General features: G+C 44.4%; 1 protein-coding gene across 1 annotated transcript in view; it reads right to left on the bottom strand.

The window, feature by feature from the left end:
- Window positions 1–1156: 1156 nt before the first annotated feature.
- LOC119175083 (transducin beta-like protein 2) overlaps window positions 1157–12985 on the bottom strand; it is a 282143-nt gene continuing 270314 nt past the window's right edge. Inside the window, exons 9-10 of the mRNA XM_037426315.2 lie at window positions 3697–3883; window positions 1157–1485 (exon numbers count right to left, since the gene is read on the bottom strand). Of these exons, the coding sequence (XP_037282212.2) occupies window positions 1449–1485; window positions 3697–3883 (224 nt within the window). The 3' untranslated portion in view covers window positions 1157–1448. The remainder of the gene's footprint in view (window positions 1486–3696; window positions 3884–12985) is intronic.

Below are 12985 nucleotides of genomic sequence, written 5' to 3'. Positions count from 1 at the left end.
CCCGTGATGGGTGGGAGCCATGTATGACGGAACAAGCAAGTCCGCAAGCTTCTCCCACCATCCAGCTGCTACCAGCATCGACACCCCCGCTATAATGTGTGGGACAATCTGAGGCGGAAATTTTGATGAAGTGCATTGAAACGTTACTTTTTGCCACTGTCACTAAAATCGGGGACATTGACTGACACCAAGAAAGGAAATGCCGCACAAACGCCGGCGGAAATGCTGTATGTAGTTCGGCCTTTGTTATGCCACCACGTGTCATACGAGCACCTGTGGAACAGCTCCAATAGAATGCTAGTGTCACTGAACCAAGGTGGGCTCGCTTACGTGGCCAGGCATAGGAAGAACGTGCTACTGCACGTGCGAGAAACCCTGCAGCTCAAAGAACAGTCGGCCGTGTTCACTACATTTTGTATGGTTTCTAAATATCCTAGCCTTGCTTCATGTAACAGTCCGATGTGTAGCTATTGCATTCATGGCTTCGGCCCTGTGCCGAACCTGATACTTTTGTTTAGGGGCTTTATATTTAAACACTCTCGCTGCAGTCGGTGGGTCAGTTGGGCTTGAAGTGGAACTAGCAGACTGCACAAGAATACTGCAGTGCTGGTGCTGAAAACTTGACGAATATGTGCGGGGGTCACTTTCCTTTCTTAATTGTTTACTCTGAAAGGTGCCTCACTTGAATCACACTTTACTGCTCCAATTAGTTGGTGCTCGAAACAGCTAACATCTAAAGCGGTGATTCTTATTTGTCTGAAACACTTTCGTGTTTCTCACTGTTCGAATGTGTGCTGATTGCAGTCGCAGTACGTTTCAAAACTTGGAGCATCAGGAGTTAATATATATTGTTGCATGTTCCATGGCAAATTTTCTTGGTGCTGAATTGAGGACATGTCAGGGTCCTGATCTGAATCTGCCACTAGTTATATAGTCCATTAGAAGACTTCTCAGGCTGTACTTTGTGCAGCCCTGCTTCAGGATTTTTCTCTGACCTCCACATTTAACTTTTCACATGCCTAACGAAAACCTGGTTTTCATTAAGAATGTTTCAAAAAAGAAATGAACTCTCAGAATTTCCTTCTTGCTTACATTTGATGTTCTGTCACATGAAGTACACATCCGTGAGGCTTCACAAAAATAATGGCCCACAGCATGAGAAGTGATGATATTTTATTTTTTCAGTTACCAAAAAGATGGAGTGACCTTTCCAACCATTCACACGCATGCTTCAATTTCACGCAATACAACCAGATGCACTAGGAACAAAACATTCTTTTTCTCGCCCTTCACGAGAAAAAATAAAGGTACTTGCACTATTGACCAGCAAGTTTAACACTGGACTGCTGTAGGCAGTAGGAAGAAGTTGACTCTTTGCAGCATGCACACAGACTGAGAGGAAATGAACACATGATCTATTTGGCCACCGTTACAGACGGGCAGACATTTTACGAATCCTTTGCTTCCATAGTCTTCAAAATGCTCCTGTAAGATATGAAAGAAACAAAAATTTGGAGAAATCACCAATGACAATTGTTCAATGAGAATGAACTGCCACACATTTCAATACAACAGTTCAATTTTGAGGATTACAGAAGTAGCACACTCAAGACACCTGTATATTGATGTGAATACATTTAGGTTGCTTTTACTTTATTGTATTATTTCATATGGAACAGGATTGTTAATTAGTGCATCTCGTGCATTTGTAAAGTTTGCCCGTGTGCCTCCAAGATGGCTGGAATTGAGCCATGAACATGGTCCTGCAAAAGTTGTGCATGGTTCCAGCTTTCGTAAGTCCGAGCATTATCATCCATCCAAACGGGCAAGAAAAATTTGAAAGAAAGCATTTGAATTTAAAAATTCAACGAGCAATCAGCCTCCTTAACTATTAAATAGCCTAACAGCTACATAACTAAATATAACTGTTACATATAATTGGCTAAAATTGTTACAGGTACAATTTCATTTTACACTGATGTCAATCAAGTCATGCAGCACCAAATGGCTGACTGCTAGGAAAGCAAGTGAGACACCTTGTGTATTCTATGCCCTCTGTTTCTGGTCATGTTTGTGGCATAGATTTTCGTACAAAAATTACCAGAGGAAACTCGATCAGTGCAATTCCAGCAATACCATGAGAACGGTGAGCAGGATTTTAGCTCCATAAATTTTTGCGGGTTTTGTTTAGCATGGTGTATGACCAACCTTTCAAAGCGTTTGCGCTTTACATTATGGACACGAAAACCAAGGAATACTCGGCGTACACGAAAAAAAATGCTAGCTTGCTTCTGTATGCAATACAGTCGAACGCTTTTAGAAGAGACAAGTGGATATAGGAGACACTAGTATGCCTACAGTAAAATACGGTGAATAGGAAAATGCATATGAGGTCCCCTGCTTATCAGATACATCTCAAATAAAATACAAGAATCACTGCCTGGAGCATGCATCTTATGAAGGGGTTTAAATGTATTTTATTTAAAACCACATGCCTACTAGGTCACATAGTTGTTTCAGGCCAAAAGATGCCTCGACAGATATGTTTCCTAGCCATCACTTTCGTGCTGACCCAGCTATTGTGGCTGTAGCTCCCATAAACACCATTGCTCAATTTCCCTCTGATAATTTTCGTAAAAAACTATGGGTTGGAACCACACTAAGGCTACGTGTATGCTGTCCAACAAAAACAGGATTGATAGCCAAAATAGAGAGCCAAGTATCTCTGTTCTATGTCATCGTAGACTCCTCCTCATTTTAATGTATTCTTTTAGACATTACCTGGTGAACGTCGAACCCCTCAGACAGTCCTGCACGATTCCTTGACGTTAAATACAAGCGAATCATTTACCCCACAAAAGAAAATAAGCACCTAGTTAACAATAGTTCACAAAGTAGTATTCTCATTATTTAGCGGAGCATTCCGCAACCTCCCTCTTGATGCCAGTCAGCCACTCCCTCTTCTGAACAGCGACTTTCGCAGGTTAGTATTCACAAGCGTAACCAGAAACTTTTCAAAGGGGAGAGGGGGTTCAACCATAGTTCATATATGTTTGTGTGTACATGTTGACTTACAGAACTGAAAAATTTTGGGCTGGGCTGTGTGTGGTTGAACTCTCCAATTTTTGCCCTGGCTGTGCCAGTATTGGAGTTGAGTTGTTTCATTTCATACTAGGTGTCCTATGCAGAACAGGGGCTTTGAGGGGTGGCACAAGCAATCACGTGATTCGTGTAACAAAACCTTTCATTTTGGCTACATGGTGGTTGTGCGGGTCACACAGTTCCAGGAAATGTTCTGCCAAGCAAAGAGGCATTTTTGAGCATTTTAAAAGTAGTTGGAAATAGCTTTGTGCAGTATAGTTCGGCATGCACGCCGATGCTCTAATGAGTTATGTTACATTCACACCGTTTAGAAAAATTCGTTGAACAATTTGATAGTTTGTCATAGCAAATGGTCCACTATAGTCGAGTTGACTAAAATGTGTATTTCTTATATGATGTAATAATATGAAGACCAAACAAATGGAGGAGAATGGTCCACCTTACATTCCGGAGGTATTTTCATGAGTTTGTTGTAATGGTTGCAAATGGTGTATGTGTAGCTGCCTTGTTTCAAAGGTGATGACACTATAACGACAATCATACAAGTATATCATTAAAAATAACCCTGGCAGCGAACTGCGCTGTTGGACGTACCGTGCCTCATCAATCTGCGTCTGCAGCCTGTCACGGATGGAAGCACTAGCGGCGCCCTTCTTGCGTTCCTCAAGGTCATCGATAGCGTTCTGGTATCCAGGCACATTATTGAAGAGCAGAATGTGCTTGCCCGCTGCTACCGCCATGTACCGTCCGTTGGGAGAGAATTGCAGCGCCACGATGGGGTCTGAGAGAGAAATAAATAAATTAATGAAATGTTGGAGATATTAGCCTGGCTATTCATTTGACATGAGACTCCGGCTGCTGGGTGACCATTAGAATATATACACATTTATATACACTTAACAGCACATACAGCCCCTCCACCCCCAACACAGAGTTTACCCAATGACAATTTGACACCAAAACATTTCTCTGTAATGACCCCATCAGATTCTGTCATGCACACGTCAGCCGATTCAGTGGATACCAAGATGACCAACAGCAGAGGTCAAAAAAGCTTCACACTCTTTGTCCCTAATAAGGACAAATATCAATGACATCGATGTGCTTTGAGTTCTTGACCAACTTGCTCTCCTGCTGCAAAACAGCTAGTATCCTGGTCAGCTCAACTGATAGAGTGACCACCCCAAAGGGCGAATTTTTCTTCAACAAGAAGCCTTCCTTTCTCAGAAATCCCTGCGAGTTTCCTGGTGGCCCCGTGCTAAGAACAGCTAATTGTGATTTAGCCCATTAATAATAATGACATATTAATTAAGTGGATATTTTCAAACCAGACAAATGTTAGCCATGAATATGTCTGAGGCTTGTGAATGAACCAGTCTGCGTACATCACAGTAATTGCAAACCCGTCCATGTTACCATCACTAAAGTATAAAAATAAATGGATGTATGCTTGTTTAACCCAGCGTGATGCTCTAAAGCTTGGCTGGTTGTCCACTTTCACAAACTGGAACAACATCTCAATTTTTAGTTGCACAAGCAGTAAGTGACACTCTTGTTTCTTTTCTAAAAAGTTCAGCTCGATCGGTTACACATGGTTTTCCCGATATTAGGAAAATGTGTTTTAAAAAATAAAACTGGTATAGAATTGATGGTTGTGATATTAAGAGTTGTACATTTATGATGTTGCAGCATGTGTAATTAAGATAATAGCTAATTATCTGTTAGAATAACTAATAAAATTGAATGAGTTGATTAAAAAATCAGACGCTCCTCTTGAGCAGCGTCGATTGTTGCAGCACCTGACGGAGCTGATCTCAACCACACACTTCCTTCTATGTGGCCTTTGAGGTCACATAGAAAGAAGTGCCTAGGTCGAGGATTACGGTTGCCTCTAGATTTTTTGAAAAGTACGTTTTATGAATCTATAGGCTAGGGCAATGAAACTTTTTGCTGTATATAAAAGCTTTTATGCTGATTTCAAATATTTCGTTAGTTCTGTAGTAAGTTGCACAGTTTTCGTTTTGTGGCATGACAATGTGTAAGATATAGTTTGTTTAAGGACAAACTTCTAATGCCATCAAAATTTTATGGTTTTGAGCCATTAATGGCTCAAATTACTCTTAGTTAACTGTAGAATGCAAATAACTATCAAGAAAGTGTGTCAAAGACATTTCAATGGACAAGAAAAATTGTAGAGTAAAAATTCTTAGAATCCTCAGCTTATACTAATTGCTTGCTTAAGCCTTGTAATAATTATACAGGCAATATCAGGTTTCAAAGGAGTTACTTGCACCATTCACATGTTGAGGAATATCTGGGTAAAATGCCATCCTGCTCTGGCTATCAGTTCAGAAGTACTAAAAACATGATGTTTAATTTCAAAAGACTGCCCGAAAATGGGACTTGAGAAAAACATATTGGAAAGGTGTAAGTCAAGGATCATCTATGCAGAAAAAATATGTCTTTAAAATGACTTCTTCTATTACAAGAGCTTTGCAATCATTGTTATTTTGAGCATGTGGCTTATAGTTAACTCCTCATGCAAAATGCGATGGCAAGCAGCGAGGTGACAATTTCCAAGGGACTCTAGACAATGAGCAATCTTTAGTTTTCGGTAGCCACCTCATGCTCTTTAAAAGCGATTGTAACCTACTTCAAGTTAAATTTCAATCTCCACCTTTTTTTTGTTGTTGTAAAAGTAGAGAAACCAAACATATGAATGCAAATAAAAATGAAAAATAGGTAACTCTGGAAAAAAATTGGATTTTTTTTACTCGCATCTCCTTTTAAGCTATGAGAAGCCGCATTATTAGAGAACAAAAATTATCATCATCATGAACTTGCATGCGCTTTCTTTTTCTTCTGCTTCCTGAAGCCAACTAAGAGGTAGGATCCTCCCCACCGCGAGAGAAGGGCGCGCGAGCGAGCGTCCAGCCCCCCCTCCCCCCCTCTCTCTCTGCGGAGCAAAGTACGCGTAGGAAATGAGAGCGCGCGCCGCCGCGTCGTGACGATGTGGCGACGCGTGCTCATCGCGCCATCCTGCTGATGCTGGTAATGCTGAAAACACGATAGTTCCCCCCGAGATGCCCGTCAACAGCGGTAAGAGGTATATATAAATAGTTTGCCGTTTGAAAGTTGAAAGACGTGCCTCTCCGTGGCTAATGCCTCGCACTCACGTTTCAGAGGTTTCACATTCGATTCTGCACGCCGGATTATTTTTCTGGATTATTTTTTTTCTTGCGTTTTCACATATATAGATAAGTATGCACATACCGTAAGTGACGCTGGCGGCGAAATCCAGCCGAGAGTGTCGATATAATAGCAATCGCAATAAAAATTCAGCTCCACACTAACCAACATCCAAGCTACACGTAACGCAAGCCTTTGCCTTTTACTGGTGGGTCTGAAACTACATAAATTAGAAAAAAATGTCACCCATCCGTTTTGAAGACACTGCATATAGAATGCACAACTCAGTCAAGACCTATGCTGAAAATCGCCAACCATTCGTCGTGTCGCCATTCATAATTTTATGTGGCCGCGGGCTTCTCAAATTTGCCAATTTGGCGAAAGGTAGTCGCGAGTGGCAACCCTGGCGATGAATAACTATAGAGCCATATATTATGTGAGTACCACGGTGTCCGTGATCGACGCCAAGAAAAGAACGTCGTGCTGTCAGTAGGCAGCGTGAATGCAGTTGTACTTCGCTGGTCGAGCTTATAGGTGAACTTAGAGACATGCCGTGAGAACGGCGGGAATCGGCAGTCTTACGTGCAAACGGAGAAACTAAACGGAATCCAATCTTACTATCATTGGATTATCCAGGGAAGTATCGCGGGTTCGATTCCCCGTCGTTTCGAAAATTTTCACTTTTGCAAGTGTATGCCCACTTACAAACACACACATGCATGCACGCGCACTTACAAATGCACACTAACGTACACGGTTAGGCAGCTCCCGAAAAACATTTCTGGTTACGCCGCTTATTGACACGCTCAAACAGAAAAAAAAAAACTGCAAATGAAATCACGAATTCGGTCGAATCAGTGAACTATACGCATCTGCAACCGTTATATCCGATGGTTACTGCGAGACGTGACAAAATTAAAGATCGATATCAAGACAATATCCACCAGCCCCCGCTACCTCTCTCTCTCTTTCACCGCCCCCCAACACACACAATGAATTTTACATGATAAACGAAGTTATGAAGCCCCTCATGATTTGGTTACGGGATTGACGTAGCGGAGTGGATTCGAATTGGTTCTATATATATATATATATATATATATATATATATATATATATATATATATATATATATATATATATATATATATATATATATATATATATATATATATATATATATAGTTATAAACTTCGAGAATAGTGCAGTATAGGAAACAAAACAATAAAATATTTATTTATTCCTAACAGTTTCGGTTGGTGGACCAGCCTTCTTCGGAGGATGTGGACCAGCCTTCTTCGGAGGACTTACATCCTCCGAAGAAGGCTGGTCCACCAGCCGAAACTGTTAGGAATAAATAAATATTTTATTGTTTTGTTTCCTATACTGCACTATTCTCGAAGTTTATAACTTTTATTACGGTAGCCGGAAGAAACTCTGATCATCTATTTAATATATATATATATATATATATATATATATATATATATATATATATGAGATCTAACAGACAGTAATGCCAAGGAATCGAACGCGTTATTCGAAGGTCGTAGGTTCGATTCCTGCTCACAGTTGGTAATTTTTTCATCCACTTTTCTTTCTTCTTATTTACATTCCATTGGTTCTAATAACTTCCCCTGTACATTCCTTGGCACTACTGTCTGTTAGATCTCATTATTATTGTGTTAAAACACGGAAAAACGAGCCCTTAGGTATACACTTCTCTCCCTTATATATATATATATATATATATATATATATATATATATATATATATATATATATATATATATATATATATATATATATATATATATATACGTGTGTGTGTGTGTGTGTGTGTGTGTGTGTGTGTGTGTGTGTGTGTGTGTGTGTGTGTGTGTGTGTGTGTGTGTGAATTCCGGCCCAAATGAAAATGCAGCCGCAATCGACCCCACGACTGCGCCGCGCATCGTCACATCCGCCCAGCTCCCGTTCGACGAACTGAGATCAAAGTTCAGTGGCGCCGCCGGCAGCCGATCAACGACCCACGATGCCTGCGTGCCAAAAGTCGCGTGCCACTCGCGCGTCGTTCGTTTGTAGTAGAGTGGGGCGAGGCGGGGTGTCCGCGGAAAGGGAGCACACAACCCTCGAGTATAGGTGTGCGGTCGAGTAAAGCGAGGATCGATCATGTCGAACTTGGGGGAAGCCGTGCGCCGCGACCTTGAGAGCAGTCGCGCCACTTTTGATGCGGACCCTCCACGGCTGGACCCACGGGCAATTAACCGTTTTCGGCATGAATACAGAGTTTTGGCAGGTTGAAAAAAGAAATGCAGTGGGCAATTACGCTATATACCGCACGACGGTACCGCTTCTCCATCACCGGTCGTCGAACTATACTGCCAGCAAAGACAGCCCAACACCACAAAAACTTTTTTTCTTTAAAAATTGCTGTGGGGTTGTCAAGCCTCATTGTTTTCTGTCATCCTACGCCAGGGCTAACGCGACACGCACTGTCGCTGGAACAAGAGCACAACGAGCGGCAAAGAAACCGAGGAACGCTACCGTACCGCACTTGCGAACCGTGTTTACGTAACTTGCTTAGAATCATACGCAGCCGTAACAGTCTTTGAATTATACGGAGCTGTAAGTAATGAAGTCACGTTTTGCGATTCCCGAAACCCTCCTCTGCAAAGTTACGCCAATACCACCCAGCAAGATGCGTCATTAGCGAGAAACGCTCTGTAAATGAAATCATGAGAAAGATTCGCACTAGCGCTTGTGGCGGTGGTCAAACATTTAATAACCACTAAATGGTTACAGAGAGGTGATTGGGTTGGGGGCTTATTGGCCTCCTCCCCTCACAGCGCTAGGTGAATTAATCCCCATTTTGGAGCTTTATTGGCAAGCAAAGCCGCCCGCGTCCGTTGAACTAGCGCCTTCTGGTCCTGACAGCCGAGCAGGGCCGCCTCCCAGTCCTCTTTCGTGGGGTTGGGGACGATAGACGGATTTGACTGGCACGCCCAAACTATGCTGAAGGTGTCAGCCACCTTTCCAATGAACTGGCACGTGCCATGAAAGGATGAATTGAAAGCACAGCCGGGTACAGTTTTAAAAGAAGGCGCTCGTCAGCGCGATGCAGTTGCTTACAAGGGTACACTGATAGCGCCGGCGCTCCTCCTTGTAGTAATTGGGTGATATCTTTGAATGAATGGGCCGAATTGTCTGATTGGGAGTGGGCTTCCAAAGACGGGGAGATAGCCCGGTGTTACGACCGGCCCTGGGGAGCCAAGCAGGAAGAGGTTGGGGGAGAACCAGTTATTGATCTGACGGTGTCGTCCACCCCCACCTCCCCATTCGGGTTCCTCCTCGCCGGGAGAGCTCCGGGGTCTGCTGTGCGTTCGTGACCATGTTTGGTAACATTTTAGGGCGCCGTGACCATATATGGACCTCGTGTTGGGATGTGCCACTCCATGTGTTGTGAGGTGTGTTTCCCCCTCTCTCGTGGCCGAGGGGCCGGAGACACCGTATTGGCTGACGATGCGGACGGGGCGCCCAGTGTCAACGGCGCGGCGCTATAAAATGCCGAAGACGTTTTGTATTACACGCACTCTTCTCTCTTTGGGTCAGTTGACCACTTCTCCACATGTAAATAAATCTCTGTTGTTCGTTCGGGCGCTTCTTCTCGCTGAATTGTTGGACGATGGATCCTGCGACGGGGCCAGCTACCGAAAACGAGACCGGCAGAACCCGGAGTCCCAACAACTGGATGGCAGCGGCGGGATGCCGATAACCCCGAAAGCGACCACTGGACGGAGTGAGCCCGAAGTTCAACAACGGGACGACAGGAGAAGGATTACAAGAGCTCATCGACTTCCAGAGGGAATCGAACGGCACTTCTGAGAGAAGCGCGACGCCGGAGACATGACTGCGAACTGGGTGAGTGCCGGCTTTCTCTGTTAAATTTTACCAGGCATTTACTCTATGTGTTAAGTAAAAGCTGGTAGAGAGGGGCTGTCTTGGTCATTGGGTTAACAGGTAACTTGCGTCAGGCAGAAATTGTGTGATAGCTTGGTTAAGCTCTTTCTGTCAGTAGCGTCAAGGTTAACAGTGACAGGGCAGGATTCCGTGTAAGAGCTTTTGAAGCTTTATTTGTAGACTAAGTTAACGGAAAACTTGAGGCAAGGCAGGTATCTAGAGCTGTCGTTGCCGTCAAGGTTAATTAGTTGCAGAACAGGAATCTTTGTGGAACAGAGACAGCGGTACTGGAAGCAGCCATGAATCTGAAATCCCTGCGAAAGTCCATGTTGTTGCTACTTGCAAGGGAGTTGAATCTGGAGGTGTCGGACTCTCAAAGAAAGCCAGAGCTGATAGAGGCGATTCTCGCTTTGGGGGCGGAGGATGACGAGCTGTCAGAATGTGTCGAGAAGATTCAGGAGAGGCAAGCGGCAGAGGCCGAAAGAAAGGCGGCCGAGGCCGAAGGAAAGGCGGCGGAGGCCGAAAGGAAAGCGGCAGAAGCCGAGGCAGATAAGATGCGAAAGCACGAGCTTGAAATGAAGCGCCTCGAGCTAGAGATTAGCCATAATAGTAGAGCAGGAGGCAGCGAGGCATCCGGTACAGCAGAGCGGGTCAGGTTCAAAATGACGGACCTAATGAGATCGTACAAGCTAGGGGAGGACATTGGGCTGTTCCTCGTCAACTTTGAGAGAACTTGTGAAAGGCAAGGTTTCAGCCAGGATACATGGTCTCAACGCTTGTTGTCCCTACTTCCGGGGGAGGCCTCAGAAGTAATCGCGCGCCTCACGAAAGAAGAGGCTGACGAGTACAGTGAGGTAAAGTCGAGCCTTCTCAAGAAATACAGGTTGTCAGCGGAAGGTTTCAGACAAAAATTTCGCAACGCCGTAAAAGAGAGCAATGATTCATACCCGGAGTTTGCTTACAAGTTAATGGCCAACATGGGGGAGTGGCTGAAAGAGGCAAAGGCGTATGGGAATCATGACAAGGTGCTCGAGTGTATCGGTCTGGAACAATTTTATCAAAGGTTACCAGAAAAGGTGACGTTCTGGGTGCAGGATAGACCGGACGTAAACACCGTAACGAAAGCCGCAGAGCTCGCTGAAGAATTCGTTACGCGCCGCGCCCTCGGGGCAAGCAGCGAGCCAAAAAGAAAAAAATTCCTACGGTCGAATAAGGCGCCGTTTAGAAAACAACCGACAAGTCTCGCACAAAAGGGTGAGGAAAACAATTCATCTAACCATGGGGCGTCGGCAGAGGCAAGCAAAAGGAAATTTGAGGCGAGAAAACCGGCGACTTGTTTCAATTGCCACGAAACAGGGCACTTCGCGAAACATTGCCCGGAAGAAAAGGTGGCCTTTTTATCTATAAATGAAGCCGACGAGAACATGTGAAGTTGTTAGAGCCCTATATGTACGACCTTACCGTGAACGGCAAGCAGTGTCAGGTTCTTAGAGACTCCGCAGCCACTATGGACGTAGTTCATCCGTCTTTTGTTCAGTCCGGACAGTATTCAGGAGACTGTGCCTGGATTAGACAAGCCGTAGAAGCAAACAGTCAGTACCTTCCCGTAGCTAAAGTTGTCCTTAAAGGCGCATTTGGGACATTGGAAACAGAAGCCACGGTATCGCCATATCTACCCCCTCAGTATCCTTACTTATTTTCAAATAAGTCAGATCAAATGCTGAAGGAGAAAGGTCTAACGTTGGGAGAAGGCATAGTGCAGGCACTGACTAGATCAAAGGCACGTGCGCTGGCTGCGAGAGCAACATTCACTGAGGCAAACAAGCCTCAAATCGACAACGGGCCTGGTTGCGAGTTGGACACCACGGAAACAAATCGACTTGTGCGAGAACAGGCTGCAGAAGCCGTAGTCGCGGAGGCAACCATTCCTAAAGGCGACGTTGAACCTCCTCCCGAATGGGAAGGGGTCAATTACGCCTCGTTGACCGAGCAAATAGAGAATGCCATTGCTCCCAAGCCGATTCCTGGTAGTACAGAGGATAGCACAGAGGGTGACACATTCCAGGTACTAGGAACTACAAAAGAGTTGTGTGTCATGCCAACTTCGGATAATTTCAGTCGGCTGCTGCAGGTGAGCCCCGCTTCATTAATAACCGAACAAAAGGGTGACCCAACGCTTAAGCAATTCCAGGACAGTTCGAAAGAGGGAATCGCCAAACGAAATGTGAGATTCCAAGAGAGGAGCGGCATACTCTATCGAAAATATCTAGATAGGCGAGGAGTAGAATTTGACCAGGTAGTCGTACCTCAGGCGTATCGTCAGGATTTGCTTAGTTTGGTGCATGGAGAATCATGGTCAGGCCACTTAGGCGTAAAGAAGACGAAAAATCGTCTCTTACAGGAATACTACTGGCCTAGATGCTTTAAAGATGTAGAGAGGTTTGTAAAATCTTGCGATGTGTGTCAGCGAGTGGGTAAGCCGGGAGATAAGGCGAAATTTCCAATGAAGCTGGTACCCGTAATCACGGAACCCTTTCGTCGGTTGGTAATTGACACAGTAGGTCCTTTGCCCAAGACAACTTCAGGCTACCGTCACATCCTGACCTTAATCTGCCCCGCTACTAAATTTCCAGAGGCGGTCCCGCTAAAAGAGCTAAGTTCCGTGGAAGTAGTGAATGCACTTCTGTCCGTGTTTGCCCGGGTAGGCTTTCCTGCCGAGATACAATCAGACCAGGG

Source organism: Rhipicephalus microplus, chromosome 3 (assembly GCF_043290135.1).
Source record: "Rhipicephalus microplus isolate Deutch F79 chromosome 3, USDA_Rmic, whole genome shotgun sequence".
NCBI lineage: Eukaryota > Metazoa > Arthropoda > Arachnida > Ixodida > Ixodidae > Rhipicephalus > Rhipicephalus microplus.
The sequence above is the reverse complement of the archived record's forward strand: the minus strand, read 5'-3'. Positions and strand labels throughout refer to the sequence as shown.